General features: G+C 42.0%; 1 protein-coding gene across 1 annotated transcript; it reads right to left on the reverse strand.

The window, feature by feature from the left end:
* Window positions 1–529: 529 nt before the first annotated feature.
* On the reverse strand, window positions 530–7,413 carry CBLN4 (cerebellin 4 precursor). Its single transcript, XM_017815206.1, has 3 exons — window positions 7,138–7,413; window positions 5,580–5,696; window positions 530–2,967 (listed from the first exon to the last, which is right to left on the reverse strand). Exons 1-3 carry the CDS (start codon window positions 7,411–7,413, stop codon window positions 2,770–2,772), a joined length of 591 nt encoding a protein of 196 aa, XP_017670695.1. The 3' UTR covers window positions 530–2,769.
* Between the last annotated feature and the right edge of the window lie 9,862 nt (window positions 7,414–17,275).

The raw sequence follows: 17,275 nt of genomic DNA on the forward strand, positions 1-17,275 counted from the left end.
TTCTTGGAGTGACTCCTACTGACATAACTCTGGGGCAACACAATAAAAAGGAGTGCCAGATCTGCAAAGTAGCTCAAGTTGTGGTCTAAACCCCAGAGTTTGTTGCTATTTAAACATTTAAATGTGAGCTGAGAGCCCTGCCTGTCCCCAGGGCCACCTCTGAGTGCTCAGCATTGTGTGACAATATCAGGAGCTGCTTTCCAGGGACTCCAGTGAAATTTCTCCTTTAACTGGCAAAATAAGGATTTTAGAAGCTGATGGCAAAAATTTAGGATATTTCAATCAAAGTGTAACTCCCTAATTGAATAACTTCCCAGCCTCTCTAGCTGAAGTTTAACTGTTGAGGACTGAAGCAACCACAAATGTTTTGCCAAGGGGAAATCACCACTACATTAAGGTAGTTCAGGATTATTGCTGAATGCTGAAGGCAGCTTTTAAAGATGATATGTTTACAAATTAAAGAAGTTAGATACATTTGATCATTCTGAAAGTATACTGACACCTTTAATGCCACTTTTCTTCTGTCTGTGTAGCAACATGTCTTTTACATTACATATGTTTCAATGGGTGAGATTTCAGATTTTACCAATCTTATACAAAATATTGATGTTCCCCTCTGAAATAAACCCTTATGACAAATAACCTCTTTATAACATCATGCATACTATGTGCTGCAATCCCAGGGGGGTTCAGATATACATATATATATATACACACACACACATTTGTGGGGTACAACAGTAACACTTTTTGATTGGTCATAATAATTTTTTATATTTTTCAGCCACGTAAATCATTAATCATCATTCATTGCCATGTCCTTCCACTTCTTCCCAAACTGCAGTGCTCAATATTGTGTCTAAAAAATCACCTCCTCATCTGACATCCCATAGAGGGGGAATATTCCCACCTACCCTCCTGAAATGGCCCAAAAAATCCTGTATGTTGGGTGTTGAACAAGAAGGAATTTGGGCACAGTGTTGGGCACTGATTCCCTGGTGTTTTAATCAGGAGCATCAACCAACCAACTGACTTTAAATCAATGAAATATCCATTTACAGCAGCTGGAGCAACACGGCACTGCACTTGACTAACAAGTGAACAAATTGGAACCAGGTCATCTAAAGCAGCAAATTCCAGCCTAAACTGGCTCTCAGGGAAGGTCCCAGTTGCTGCAGGTCCTTCCATCCAGAAACATTTTCAAGTACACAGTATTTTTTAATTAGAACCATATCCTTCATGATATGCAAGGCACAAAGATCCATCGATTCAGTGTCTATTTTGGGCACGAGGGATGAAGGTTTCATTAGCAGCTCCTGTGAAAATCATTTTATTTAATATTCAATTTGATGGCACTGGAGTTTCATGCTGATGGTAAAAACCTAAAGCAACAGGTTTCATCCAAAACCCTTTGGAATCAATGTGATTCTTAACAGTAACTTCAGTGAGGGCAGGATTTCTGCCTAAATCTTTTTGTTTTTCAAATAAAATGCATAGGTTATTTTTAGATCCTTCTGATTACCTCTAGGATTCTGCCAGACTAACTTATGGCAGTTTTCCTGCCTCCTGGGGTAGTTTCTGTGAATCCCAAAAGCTTACATTTTGCATATAATAATTATATCCAATAAAAAAATAGCATGAAGCAACTTCCAAAATCCAAAGGTCAAAAATTAAGCTGACATATATTAATCTTTATTATGTAACAATGATATAATAAATAACTTTATGAATTCACGTGACCTGTACAAAAAGCTGAAAAGCTTTTGTACCAAGTTAGGTACCAGCTATTTGGATTTAACATTTGTTAAATATATGGCCTAAAATTATATACAGTTGTGGAGTTAAGGCAAAATCAGATTTAACACAACAGAAGGTTTGAAAAATACACATAAATACAAACAAGGGGGATCTCATCTCCAGCTAACAAAGTGGTTGTGGCTAAGGAAGGAATCCCTTAGGATTTTAATAAAGCAGTTTTTATCGTTCATGTTAATTAAAATTGAAGAATAAGTGTGAGACTTCCTGCAGGGCAAAGCTGTTTTGCAAAGCTGTGCCTGAATGATCACCTTTAACCCTGGTAAGTTTTGTCTTAATGGTTATAATCTGCTATTCTTTTTAGAAATCAGCAGGTGGAAAAGAGGAATATCTTTCATATCCGACTAAAATACATCCATGACCCTTTAGTTTATGTGGGGTACACTTGATGGGAGCAGTGACAGAGCTTAAATATCTGGGTGAACCATCCAACACACAACACTCAGAGGAGAATTAAAGTCAACCACTTATCAATAATAATTACCTCTCTCAAGACAATGGCAGTAAAGTCCCAGTGACAAAAACATGTATGACCAATATATCAATATACAGTTCTTTGGCAGCAACACACTAACTCTTGATTGAAGTCTGAACTCAAACTCTCCTAAATTAAAGACCTGATTGCCAGTTTTTTTCATAATTAAAGAAAATCCACTTCTCTCATGAATCCAGTGAGTCCAGAAAATGTGAGTGGAATAAATCTTGCAGGCAGCTTTAGACTGTAATGTTAAGCATAGATATTTATTGTCTGCTTTAGTCTCAGTCCAAATATATCGTATTTAAGCACACAAAATTCTGTGAAACTTCTGAGTAGTTCAAATGGGGCCAAAATCCATAGGGAGAATCCATGAAAAACCAATAAAGAAACATCAATCCCATGATGATAAAATGATCTTCATGTAACAGAGGCAATGGTGAGTCCACACCTGGATGAATGTCACAGGAAAATTGACTTTACAGGGGGAAGACCAGAAAGCCAGAAAACGTAGAATACTGCCATCCACCGACCAGATTACCTTTCTCCAGTTTCAGGTAAACCTTATCCTCCTTGTCCAGATAGAGCAGGACTCCATTAGTGGCAGCTTCACGTGTGACATCCTTGTCCCCAGCAAAAGCAGAAATGACTGGCTTTCCATTCAGCATCAAATTAACCTGCAAGAGAAAAACCACTGAAAAGCTCCAATTAACAGCAAAACACCAAGAACTACCCTTGGATATTAACTACAGAATAAGAGCCCTGCTAAGGTCCCAATCTTCACTGGTTTTGGGGTTGTTTTAAACTAATAATTACATTTAATTGGTGTGTACCAGCGCATTGGTGTTCCATGGGCTGGACTTGCAGAGGGAGTTATCACCTCAATTTGCATCACTTTGCCCGTGTCAGGGGTTATTTAGGGTTATTTATACTCAGGGGCAAAAAAAAGGCATTTTCAAGAAACTTGGGCCCCCAGAGATGTGATACAGGCACTTAATGAGGTGTCAGAGGCACCACAGTGGCCTGAGAGCTCACACTTCAGTGGCAGCAAAATCTCTGCCCCTCCCATCACCGATGGCAGCTTAGTTTTAAAGTCTGGAACCAATCCTTAGCTTTGTAAACCACGGTACTGGCTCCAATTTTCTGTAAAACCCTTCTGAAAGTCAGCACAGCCTCTGCTCTGAAAGCAGCATCACAGACACTGCAAACAGAGATGGGCAGGGCTGAGGGAATGGACAGATCCAGGCATTTTTCGTTTCCCCCATGGCAAACTTAGCTCTGCTTTTTCTTTTTAAACAGCTCTAATGCAGTCACACAGGGGTGAATTGTGAAATGCTCTTTCGTATGGAGTGTGCTGGCCTTGCATATGCTCCCATTAATTTTAATGGGAGTCACCACGGGATAAATCACTGCTCAGCAGAAGTCAGGGCAGCAGAATCTGGCCCTTATTTGGGATTCACCTATCTGGGAAATCCACTTAATCAGATGTCCCCGGGGAACAAACTGCAGTTTAATGATATTTAATGGCACTAACAGATGTTCCAGGAGCACAGTGATATCACTTGTGTAGGAAGCCTTGGGGTGATTTAGTGGTGTTTAAAGTCTGCATGAGACTTAAGCCAGTTTGTTCCACTGCAATGGTTTCTGGTTCTCCTTCCTCGGTATCAAACATGCAGAAAAAGGGCATCAAGGGTTCAGTTCTCATTGCTTGGTTTGGATTTATCCCACTCCTTCTGTACCATCTCTCTAGGCTGGGTTCCCCTGCAGAGCATCTTACAACAATTTTAATCACAGCAGAAGACACATCACAGGTTTGCACCCGATGGTCCCACATTAACTGTGCCAAAACTTTCATTACTTTAGAAACTCTCGATGTATTAAATATTTCAGGCCATGTCACAGGTTGTAACATTTCCTGTCACCAGCCCCAAACTCCCAGGTTTGAGTCCCTGGTGTGTTAAACAACCAGCCTGTGCTGGACTTCCAGAAACCAAGCCTTGCATCTTCCTTGGCAATATGCATTTTAAATCCAGTGAAGTGGCTGGCATACAGTTATTCAAGGCCATTTCAATCTTCAGCATTTAAGAGAGTGAAAAGAACAAAGTTCGAGGACATTAAACAGCTTATAAGCCCATTACAGAGATTTTCATGAGGTCAGTATTTCACTTAAGGCTTTTGCCATTGCCCTGAAGGGAATTAAGATTTCCCACTGTAAACAGAAGGCAAATTTCACCGGGGATGTGACTGTGTCCTGCACCAGCTCTCTGCCATCTCCACCATTTACACTTTTCCCAGGAGCCAGAGCTGCCACAAAGCAAAGTCTGACCACTCCTCCTGCAGAAATCCATTTCACCTCAGCCTTGCACACTGAAAACCACATCCAGGAGCGAGACAGAGCAGGGAAAAGCATCAGATACTTCTCTGAAACTGGTGGTCTCATGGGTGGAAACAAAGGAAGCCACAGATGTCATTCCAGATCTAGAAAGCCAGGATGTAAGTCACAGAAAATACGGGACCTGGCATGAAGATTAAGGAATGCACTCTAAGGAATTTACTGTTGGCTCAGCAAGGGGATGTTCAGGAACTTAGAGGCTTTTCCTCTAAGCTAGTACATATTTATATTTAATTAGGCAGTTCAGCTGCTATTAAGCTACAGAAGAAAGTGCAAAATTACTCCTTTTTCTCTAATATATGGCACATCTTTTATACATTATATGGTGAAAAAAAAAGTTTAAAGTGCTATAAAGGTTCCTTAGAAGACATCCCTGTAGAGATACAGCATTTTGGTGTGGTTACAGAACAAGTAGACCACGTTGACTAACCTTGGCCCACAGCAGACTAAGGGGATAATGAGCTACCTGGCATCAGGAGCTGTCAGCCAGGTCAAAATGTTACAAAAATAGTCAAATCTGGTGTGGATTCCCAGAATTCCTGAGTTCCAGACAGTTTAACCCGAAGGAAAATATAACTCTTCAATAGTATTTATGCAATTAAGTGAAATTCAGAGCTCTCTTTTACTATTGGATCATTCATTCATTGAATTCTTTGTATCACCCCAGTTTTATGAGTGAAGCTGTGGCAATTTATCTGAGGTGAGGATCTTACATTGTCTCAGCTATTCAGTTTAAATTAATTCACTCAGCTGCTAGGAAGTCAACACCACAGATTGCTGTAAACTAAGCATTTTTTCCTTGAAAGAGTGTTGAATACTCCCGTGTTCAGTCAAGATCCCATTCCAAACAAACAATTTAGGGAAAAGATTTTACAATCATATCCTTGATCGACGTACCTGAATTGTTTGACTCTGATAGACTTTAATTACGTGGAAATTGAAACTGTAAATTCCTTTTCTTGGTGCTACAAAGACAGACTCCAACGTGAAAAAATTGCCCACATTTACTAGGATCTACAAACAGAAAAATAGAACATGGGAATTAGTAATGGTATTGAGTACTAAATAAAAACACAGATTATAACTTTAGAAACCATTCACCCATGGAAAATTTTTAATCTACATCTAAGCTGGTTTATTCATGTTCTCTCAATTAAGTTGGAATAGCTCATACTATGGATATTTAGTTGTATTTATAGTACAACTTTACTACAAACAAACTAGGGTGGAAATTGTTTCCTACTTTGCTACTATGTCATACCTTCAAGTCCTTTCTTCTTTACATGTTTAGAGGGGATTAAGTAAAAGCATTTTTATTGATCATTCCCCAAAAATGACATCAAAACCACTAATTCTGGGAGTGGTAAATGGTTTTAAAAAGCAATGGTCAAGCCAACACTGTCTTCCTCAAAGTGCCAAGCTGTGAGGAAGGACACACATGAATGATGCAGTTCATTCCCCAGTTTACAGCCAGATTTGCTGTAAAACCTGGCACATCCCAGAAAAACTGGCTGTGAGCCTTTGCTGCTTCAGTTGTTTTTGTAAGCACTAACAATAATTTGAGTTTGATCAAACAGAGACAAGTAACAGAGGGGAACATATTAAATGAGTGCATCATCCATATGCTGCCCATCTCCTCTAATGACTAGATTGTGCTTCCTTTCCGCTTAGTTATGCTTTATTTTTAATTGCTATTTTCAGGCTCCTTTATGCCAGGCACAGCCCTAGAAAGCCACTAGGAATGTCCATGGAGTTATGATCATTTCACACTCCCAGCATTGGGCTGTGTGACATATCTGGCCCCAGCTGTCACGACAATTTACTGTTGGTTACAACAGGGTGTAGGAAGAAGAATAACCCTCAATCTCGATTACTTTGGACCTGCCCCGGGACAGGAGCCGGTGTTGAAACGTGTGCTGGCACCTGCACGTTAATACTGGTGCTGAGCTGCACAGGGCTGTGCCGTGAACCTGGGAGTGTTCTGGGAAAGTTTAAGGATTTTTCCCTCGAAATTCCTTCTTCTTTCCCCGCTCAAAAGGTGAACAAACCGTCTAAAACCTACATAGGCTGCTCACACCTGAGGACCCCCTGTCCCCAAGCCCCCCGGGGCCGTGTCCCCCCACCGGTGCCCCCCGAGTGCTGCGGCCGCGGCACCTCCCTGTGCTCGGTCCCCGCGTCACCCGGGAGTTGCTGGGCTGCATCCACCAGGGGCTGGGGGGCTGCGGAGGGGCCGGTACCGCCCTCCCCTGCATCCTCCCCATCCCCGGGGGGCAACCGCGGCACTGCTGCAGCCCCTCCAGCTCCCCCCTGCCCGGCCCCTTCGCTCCGGGGGTGCCCGCAGCAGCCGCCCCTGCACCCCAACTTTGTGCGGGAATTTCGGGAAGCGGCGGCACCTGTTGAGGATGGCGGGGGAGGCATCGGCCCCGCGGGGATGCCCCGGGGCGCCGCCGCTCACCTGGTCGAAGTAGATGATGCGCGTCTTGTTGCTCATCTCGGAGGGCTCGTGGTTGGTGCTCCGCACGGCCGAGAAGGCGACCTTGGAGTTGGCGGCGCGCACGGAGATGCCCAGCGGGGACGAGGACGAGCCCTTGGCGTCGGTGGCCGGGTTGGAGTCGCAGACCACCAGGCACTTGCCCTCCAGCACGATGGGCTCCGTGTCGTTCTGCGCCCACGCGGCGGGGCCGCCCAGCGCCAGGGCGAGCAGGACGGCGGGCAGCAGCCGCCAGCCCATGGTCCGCACCCGCGGCCGCCCGCGCCGCCGCTCCGCGCCCCGCTCCGGCCACCGCGCCCGGCACCGCGCCCGGCACCGCACCGCGCCCGCCGCGCTCGAAGTCTTCTCTCCGCCGCCTTCTCCCCTCCGTCTCTTCTCTCCTCTCCCGCTCTTCTCCTCCTCCTCCTCCCCCCGCCACCACTTTGTGCCGTTCTTTTTTTTTTTTTTTTTTTTTTTTTTTTTTTTATTTTATTTTTTCTTCTCTTCTTTTTTCTCTTCCCGGGTCCTTTCGCGAGCTCTTTAAAACACGCCTCGAAAAGCTGCCGGACAAAATACACGCTGGTCGGGGCCCCCTTCCCGCATCAAAACAAGAGAGTGAGAAGGGGGAGTGGGGAAAACAAAAGCCCTCAGGTGAATTATTGATGAGAGAGAGAAACGAGAGGTCGCGAAGAAATAAAGCCATTTGACGTTGCCATGATCGCCGCTGCTAGGCTCCCTCTCCCCTTCTAGCTGGAGATCCAGGATGCTCGGAGTGGTGGAGTGGTGGAGCGGAGAGGTGGTAGCTCAACCCAAAGCTGCCAGATCCTGTCTCTGATAGCACTGACAGGGTGCTGCAGACTCCACTTCTCTCTCTCTCTCTTCCCCCGCTCTCTCTGCCACAAATTCCACCCCCCCCCTCCAGTAGTTATGTCATAACAAACCTGCCCAGCTTTCACCTAGCCGGGCACATGGGACGCTTCCTTACTAGCGACCCTCCCCTTGGAATTGCCCCCTACTCGTACACACACTCCAGTCCTCCCAGGCAACTTTTTAAGCAGCTACAAAGCCGAAGGGAAAGCACCAGAGCATTGCAACGTCCCCTATTTTCAGAAGAAGGAGGGGGAAAGCACTGCAACCTGCTTGAAAGGCAGCCCCTAAACCTGGAGGAGTCTCCAGGACACAGACTTCTTGTGCAAGGATTTGCAAGTCGAATTTTGGTGTGACACCCCCACCCTGTGCACACTGCTTCTGGTTCCCTTTCACAGCCAGGAGAGAAGCAGCTTTCCTAAAACCCTTCACACACATTGACATCACCAACAGGACTTTACTATCTGCTTTTTGAGTATCACCATGGCCAGGTACCACCTCGTGGTGCTGCCACATGGCAGCTTCTGACAGTGGTTTGATTGAACCTCTGTCTACTATTAATTTATTTTTTTGATGTGTGCTGGAAGGATTGGAGCAGGAACCTTAGCTTAGTACTCCCATATATTTCAAGATTACTAAAACCATGACTGGTTTGGTGCTGCTTGATGTCTTCCAGAGAGGATCTTTCCTGCATCACCTGGTCCCACTTGAAATAGTCTCATGGTGAAACCTCAACCCACTTCAGGGACTGGCAGAAATGACCAAGTGCTCCCAGAAGCCGAATTGGCCAAACAGGTTCCATCCAAAACACCAACAAAGGGCCAATAGTTTGTAAGAAACCAAGCAAACAAGATTTTTAGAAATCCAGCATCTTGCTGCCTCCCATTCTGTCGAGGAAGAGGCTTGGGATACAAACCCAGCACCTCAGCTCTGTGCACTAACTAATGCTGGCCATAAATCTGGGCACTAACAGACAAAACAAATTAAAGAAGCAACAGGAGACTAACAGTAGCAACAAAAAGCACCAAAATCCCCTCTCTACTGAACACCAAGTCTTTCTGCAGGCAAATGAGCTGGAACTGTTTTTCAGTTGATGTGGAAAACTGAGGGTGAACCATTAAGTCTGCAGAACTCAGCAAAGCCTTTGAGAAGCCATAAAGCAGGCAAAGTTCCTCTCAACAAGCATCAAATGCATTAGTCTCCAAAATTCAGAAGGCTAGACTCAGGAATCCCACTCATCAGGCAAGAGGCAAAAAGAAATGTTACTGTTTTCTAGGAATGCATCAATACCCTCTTACTCAGTGACACCAATAAAGATGAATAGAAGAGTCCAATTGAGAAATTGCACTTACTGCAAGGAAAGGAAACAAGAAATTAAGCAAATACTTGCAGTACAACTTTGTCTCTGTTGTAGAAATTGGATCTCCAGATTAAAAGATTGAACACCTGTTTGAAGGACTCCTACAAAACAAAGCTGTGTGAAAACAGGAAAACCTCTTCTGCCACAATATTTTGTGAATAAATACAAATGTATAAATACTTCCACACTATTTCAACATCCTGTACTTAAAAACTCTTCAAGTTGCTGAGTAGCCTCTTAACTGTGCACAAGTAACAGCAAATCTATTTATAACATGCACATAAATTTCAACTGGAATTGGATAGTGTTGATAATTTTGAGAGATAACTCATTTGTCAGAGATTAAAAAATTTACAAAAATTTCAGACAACTTGGTTCTAATTTCTTTCTGTTGTGGACAATAACATCATGTGTCTCTATAGATGTTCTGCTGGAATGGCAGTGAACTATCTTCGTGTGCTGCTCCCAGAGAGGCTGGATCTATAAATAATATCCATAATCCAGCCTCAAATCCAGGCCTAAGTAAACAAACTGAAGAGTCCGTATCATCAAAATACCTGAACTTGAATATCACGAAACATCTCCTCCTTTTTTTCCCACCCATCCAGCAGGAAGAGAGCTCCAAGGTTATTAGTTACAGTGTTTGTTTGGGTGGTTGAGCTGGGATTTAACTGCTGAGCAAAATGAGGGAAGTTTGCTGGGGATGCTGTGGACAAGGTGAGCTGAAAAGAGGAGTTTGCATTACATTCATAAGCAACAAGGTTAATGATTGTTCTTATTTTATCTGACAAAGAATTTCTTGGTATTGATCCAGCTCCCTCTAACAGGGATTGTTTTTTCTCCTTCCTTTGAAAGAAAAACAAGTAAAATTAATAGCAACAATACTCAACAATGGAAATTCAGATGGATTAAGCTCACAGCTTCTTCTCCATAATGGACACAGAAGGGGAAGTCTAAAACTGTCTCCAGTTAGAGGAATTTTGCTGTTTCACAGAGAACTTTCTGCACTGAGGCAGGTTTCTGACAAAAGGAAGAGCCACAGGGAGAATAAGGAAAAAACACGATGTTTGCATTTACATTTTCTTTTACCACTTGCCTTGTAAACCTGCATCAACTACAATTTCTGTATCAATATTGCATGATACCTTTCAAATCTCTTTTGAGAAAGTAAAATCTTGCTTTGTATAATTAGTCATTTGCCTTACAAAGGGGAGAAATAATCTGCCTCACACTTCCTCTGCTGCTTTTGAGCTCCTCGCTGGTGTCTGGAGGCCTCATGAATTCTATAACCCCTCGGTAACAGGAGCCCTCCTTCCTCTGCTTCTCTTTATTCTTTACCCTAATTATATTTCCCTTCTGTCAGGCTGAGCTCTCTGTTTGCTGAGTGTGGAGCAGGCTCTTGCAGGGAGCAGGCTGAGCACCCCCCAGCTCCTCCCAGGATTTAACCCCCAGCTCCGCCTTGTGCTGAGCTCACCCTAATGAGGGATGAGGGGGCACAGGGGTGGATTCAAAGCCAGAATACTGATGGCAGTTCAAACCCGTGTTTATCAGCTCGGTGGTCAGAGCTTTTCCCATCTTTTTACATCCTTTCAGGGTGGATTTTGCAACTCCTGAGCTGGCTGTCATCTCCATCTGGCTCTTGGCTCCCGTACAGACCAGCTCCTCTTCCAGACAGCTGGGCCTGTGGCTCTCCCCTGGTTAAACAGTTTGTTGGCCAAATCCAAGACAAATTCACCTGCCTAATGAGCTTAGAGGCTCTTAAGAAGATTCCCTAAATATTTTATAAAGTAAATTTCACTTCATTTATATAAGCATAAAATGTAAAGAGTTCCTATAGGAATATAATAAAATTTCATGTGCATGTGGAATGACTGCAATGAACAGAAGTTTTTGGTCTTTAATTCAGACATGCAGAATCAAGCCTAGATTTTTCCTTGCTTTATTTTTGTCTTAAAGTCAACCTTCTCTGGATTTTTAAGAAAGCTTTTTCTGTATGTTTGCCTATTTTAATGTACCTCTCCTCAATCCATCCCATCTTCAAGTATTTTTAAAACATTCTGCAGCAGCAGAAGAGAGAAAACAATGAAAAACAATTGTCTACTTATATTTCTTGGGCTGCTTTAGTTTCCCTGACACTCTGCTATGATAAATTTGTGTTTTGATGGCCTTCTGAGGAAACGGAATGTTAAAATTCCCTGTGAATTTTAGAGGTGATTAAGAAAATGAGTCAGCAGGATGCCTGCATGTGTAAAGGTAAAACCACTCAGAAATGCTGACAGCATTGGCATTTGAGGTCTTTATTCAGCATTTCTTATGCAGCCAGACCTTTTATTTGACCAACACTGCAAAGCTGAGCACACTTAAGGCCCAAGTGCAAGTCAGGGTCCGAAACACTCCGGGGCAGATGCTGCGAGTCCTCCCAGCAGCTTGTCCTGCAGTTATGCCTTGATGGATGTCTGGAAATATTCCACAGTTATATTGTTACACTGGGTCAAATCGACTCAGTCTGGATTTACATCACTGTGAAAACGAGAGCAAAATGTGACCCCGTAGGTTCTTTTTGCTCCTTCAAAGATCCTCGATATGTTTCAGTTGTTTGCAACACCTACAGGCCAGCAAATTTCATCTTTAATTTTCACTAAGTTATCCACAAACAGCGTAGTATGTCTTGTGTTTATGTTTATTCAAAATATTTCCAGGAAATATTTCTACTTTACATGTTTGACCCTCCTGTAAAAACAGGGCTTTGGTGGATTAAGGCCATAAAATCAACTCACGTGCCTTTAAAGCAGATACTTGCAGCTGTATAGCTTGTTATAAAGTAAAATTTAATTCTTGTTTTGCTACCATATTTCAGTTTATGTCTAGGAAAGAACTCCTCTTTTCTTCCATGTTTCCTTCTAGTTTATCCAATACACTTGTGCAATTCTACGAAATAAATAATTTTGCAAAGCGCTGCACTGATCCGTGCAACAGTCTTAGATTTTTCAATTGCATTTTAATGAGGCAAGAAGTGTGATTTTTGCCTCCCCAAACGGAATGAAATCCAATGATATGGTCAGAAAACCAGAAAAATAGCCTAGCAGGGAAAGCTTTCCCTTGGGGCAGGAGGGAAGGATCATGGTTTGTTACCTGCTCTGGGCTCCAGAGCACATTTCACCAGGTGGTAACAGTGAGCTCAGGATGGAGTTTCCAAAGGCTCCCACAATCTGTTGGTTGTCAATTTAGCTTGAACTGTTGAACATATTTTATGGGTACAGCATGCTAATGTGGTGTCAAGGAAACAATTAGATTGTGAAGTAGTGTCAACTGCACCAGTGTGCCATTTTCTCAACTTAATATTCGGGTAATAGGTCGTTTGGATGGCAAATATTATAATCTCAATATACATTTTCAAATCGTGGAACTAACTTAGGGAAGGCATGTAATTTATGCAGCTTAAACCTGCAAAGTGTTTAACATCAAGTGTCAATTATTGAGTTTCAATATTTGCAGTTCACTACTGGATGTGGGTTAGAAAGTGAGCAAATGAGTCTTTCAGTCAGAGAAATTAAATAATTCAGTGTCATTTACCAACTATACAGGCAGCTGGAATAGCAAGTCTTTCACTGTCTCTGTGTCTCCTCCTGTTTGAGGATTCAGGACCAAATTCTCTTTCTCTTGTATTTGTACCATTACCTTCAGTGTTTGGAATTAAAGTTTAATAGACAATTTTAAAAGAAAACATTCTTGGCTTTTTTTTTTTTTAATTTATCTCCTACTTCGTTAGTTGGTATAATAACTTTCAGCTATAATTTAGCAACATATTTAGAGATAAACAGAAAGTATGAGCAACCTAACCTTTGTAGCAGATGGGAATTGATGAATCTGGGTAAATATTGTGATGATTTTTAATCAAAGCAAAGTAATGCAAGACTTTCTTCCAAGGTTTACTTGCCTCCAGCAAGCCCAAGTAGTGCTTCTCCTGCATCACTCTAAAATGGAATCCTGACAGAAACCCATTTTTCTCCTTGGTTGGGTGTTTAATACATAGTTTAAATAATTTCACGTTTCAGCTTTCTGTTTGTGTGTCCCTATAAATGTTTAAAACTGCTCTTGTCACAGAAATTCTGTGTCAAGAAAAGCAGTGGGCATTACAATGCTAATTTTTCTTTCTTTTATTGTTTGGGTTTTTTGTAAGACACAGCCATATATAAGCAGTCATTCCCCAGATGTTAATAGTAGGCTCCTCCAAATACTCCTGTTGAAATATCATATATGGATAAGGACAGAAACAATTCCACTGAAGATGATCATGTGCATGGAGAGCACAGCACTGCAAGAGCTGGGTTACAAGTCCTCCAAAACCCCCCCAAACTCCCCAAGGGAAGCAAATTCACCCCAAAGAACCCCACCATTATGTCATTTAATACATGTAACTTGGAACTCCTTATAGATAAACTGCAGCCACCTCTGGGATGGAAAAAGATCAAGTCTTTTAAAAGTAATTTTCCATTAAGTTTGAATAATTTCCTGGACATGTCACTGAGGAATCCTTAACCAGACCTTTCTGATTCTGCCCAAGCAAAGATGTCAAGGACAAGAAATCTCTGTTATATATCTTTGTCATAGTGAGCACTTTAAAAAGATGCAGGGAAGAAAACAATACATATATTTCACAGCTAAGGAACCAAGTCCATCAGACCCCCCTATTTCTCTCCTTTGGCTGCTTGGTGTCTTTCCCAAGTGACAATCTCGTCATTTTTTTTTAACCCATTTTTTAAGGAAATGAGGCTCCTGAGGCAAAATTCAGCCTTTGTTTTGGTAATAACTTCCAGAAATGTTAAATTCACCAAGAAATTGTGAAATATCCATCTTCTCCATCAGCAAAAAGATTCAAACCCACTCTGGACATGGTCTTGGACACCCTCCTCTGGAATAAATGATCTCCAGAGGTGCCTTCCAGCCTCCTGCTTCCTGTGATTCTGCCAAAACTCCTTTAAGCTCCAAAAAATATATCAAAATATGTAGAAGAAATACTAAGTAAAAGAGAAAGAAAAATTGAAAAGCCATCCAAACAGTCAAAACTTCTGAAGAGCTGCTTGTGTTCAATAATCACTGCGAGCTCAAAGTCCTTGACGAGGGTGTCCTTCCCCAAGGCTTCCATTCCACATGTCATTTCCTAACATGCTTCCCAGCATTATACCAATCCCAATCCATGGAATTTTCAGCTGGAAACACTGGCTGTCTTCCAGCAGTTAACAAAATTTCACTGACTGCTTTGCATGGAGCTTCCTCTATGGCTGCTCCAAGTTCTTCCTAAGGATGGTTCATCAAGACAAAAGCTAATGAGCACTCACCTGAGTCTCAAAGGATTCAGATAAAAAAGCTTTAAGGCAGAAGTTAATTTTTGCACCTAGGGTGTCAGAACAGCCCTCCTGCTTCCAAAAATGGAGAGACAAATGGATAGAAAGGATTTATGCACCTAAAACCAGGCTTTGCATGACTCTGGGGCATTTGGTCTGAGAACTGGGGAGTTGCTTCATCAGCTGCAGCCAAGGCTTGGAGAGCAGACTCATCACAGCCACGTTGTCCTTTCACAGGGCAAGTTCAGTAAATCCATAATCTAAGGGATTTGGACGGGGTTTAATTTTCCTAATCAGCTTAATTCCTGACAACAAAGTGAGAGATCAGATTGTTTTAAATGGCAGGACTCCAAGCAACAAACTTCAGTGTAAGCATTAATGCCAGCAACTTGGGATATTATCTGGGAATTATTTACTGACTGAGAAAAGTTCCTGGTTTGAAAAAGAGTTGAGCAAATTTCTATTTATAATTACTTCGTTTCAGGGCACATCCTGTAGAGCTCTTTCAGGAAAATTTCTAGGAGCTACAAGAAGAATTTTGGTATAAATATGCCCATCAGTACTTGATCTTTATGGACAATAACTTTTGGGGTTTAGGGGTTTTTTTAGGTCAATGCTTATGAGCAAGTGACATCACCAGAGCACAGATCACCAGTTATTTACCCTTGTGCAAGCAAAAGAGTGTCAGTTATTGATGCTTCAAAACACTCTGCAGCATTTTTAAATTGCATCCAGAGACCTCAAATTTACATCTGAAACCTTTTGTTTCAAGTGTCTTATTTGTAAAATGAGCTTAAAGCAATATTTAGCTACTTCATGGGGTTTTGTTGTTAAATTACTGCTGACTGCCCTTGACTAAAGTATTTCAATGGGCAAAATTCATCCCTTGGTAAATAGGCAGCAAATGTAAAGGCTTAAGACATATAGCATTCCCTGCAATTATTTCAATGTGCACCCAAACAAACCCACTGTTCTGCTTAGACATCCCATGTCAGGTGCAATAACATGCAGTGACGTGAAATATTCAAGTTAATGCTAAATAAAATTATTATTTGCACAAAATATTCATACCTGCCTGAGTTAGAGTTTTCAAAGGCTCTCCTTTTCTTTGTTACTCTGGGAAGAAAGTAGGTGGTTCAGCTTTTGGGATATTCTCCTTGGGCAGTGAGCAGAGAGAGTGAAAAAATGAATAACTATATTTAATTTGGTGAGAAAACTTACTACCTGAGCATTTAGGCAGCTTGAAAATATCTTTAAAATCAGGGAGTCAATTCTTGGTTCTATGAATATCCAAATCCAAACATCTGTGTGTGAGGCAGGGAAGGATCTCTCCAAGGGCTCTTTAAGCAGCCTCTTGGCTTGAAGCTTTTAATATGTTCTTCTCTAAGATGAGCAGCTTGAAACCTGTCTGTGGTTCTTCTGAGCATCATCATTAGCAGCAACTTCTTAAGCACAGGAGCATTTTCTAAGAACACTTTGAGGCTTCAGTTGTACAGTGAGTGCCCAACAGGCTCCCTTTTAGAGACCTCACGTTTTTATTCACTTTGTCTTACCATCATTTTTTCCCTTCTCCTAAAATTGCTGTTTGGAATTGAAAAGCAGGAATTCAAACTAGAAGACCAGTACACATAAGTGACATCAAGGCTTTTCTGCATAGAACACCTTCCAAGTGACCACAGTTTTTATTTTGACTGTTCATTTATACAAATTAGCAGGAGCACTCTGCCTGTTGCGTGGTAATTCAAATAGGAAAGGGAAAAAAAAAGAGGAAAACTGGAAGGCAAAGTTGAGCCACTGCCCTAGGATATAATTGTCCCTTTCGGGGAGTTCAGTTTTTTCCACTGAGACTAGTGTTGGATAATCTCTGCTCTTTATGGTTTTGGTTCGAAGAAACTCTGGGAAGTTTCTACCTTTGTGGAAAGATATTTGTATTTCAACCTATTTTTTGGAAATCCCTTGTGAGTGGTGGTGCAGGTGTAACACAGGCCCCTCTGGGAGCTCAGATCACTTCAGTGGCCTGTCCCTGGAGGAGCTCCATTTCTCACAGCATTTCCTGGGGCAGATTAGAAAACACTGAGACTCTGGACAGGTGGATAAAGTCAGGGATTTCTTCTGGGAGTTTCTTCTCTGAGTCATGTTCTTGCTGAACAACACCAATGTCTAATGTGAGCTACAGAAATCTTCTTTCCTGTTCCTGCTGAAATACTGCTCATCCTACCAAGAGTGTGCATTTTAGGGAAACAAAGCATGAAAAGAGATTTCAGTTTCTTTCCTTTTCAGGGAGCAGGTCTTACCCAGCTGAGCTGCCAGGAAAGGAAAATCTGTGCAGCATTTGACTCACAGCCTTACTTCCCACAGCTAAATATTGAGAGAATTTCACTGAGCAGAACTTCTTATAAAACCACCATTCAGATTTCATATTAAAAAATATGCCAGAAGTCAGATCTGTGGGTTTTGTAGGGAAACAAATGATCCAGATTATTATATACAAATATATATTATTTACAAATATATATTGCTATATACAAATAAACCTGTAGTTCTTGTGGGT

This window comes from Lepidothrix coronata, unplaced genomic scaffold (genome assembly GCF_001604755.1).
Source record: "Lepidothrix coronata isolate B3197 unplaced genomic scaffold, Lepidothrix_coronata-1.0 Scaffold49, whole genome shotgun sequence".
Lineage (NCBI taxonomy): Eukaryota > Metazoa > Chordata > Aves > Passeriformes > Pipridae > Lepidothrix > Lepidothrix coronata.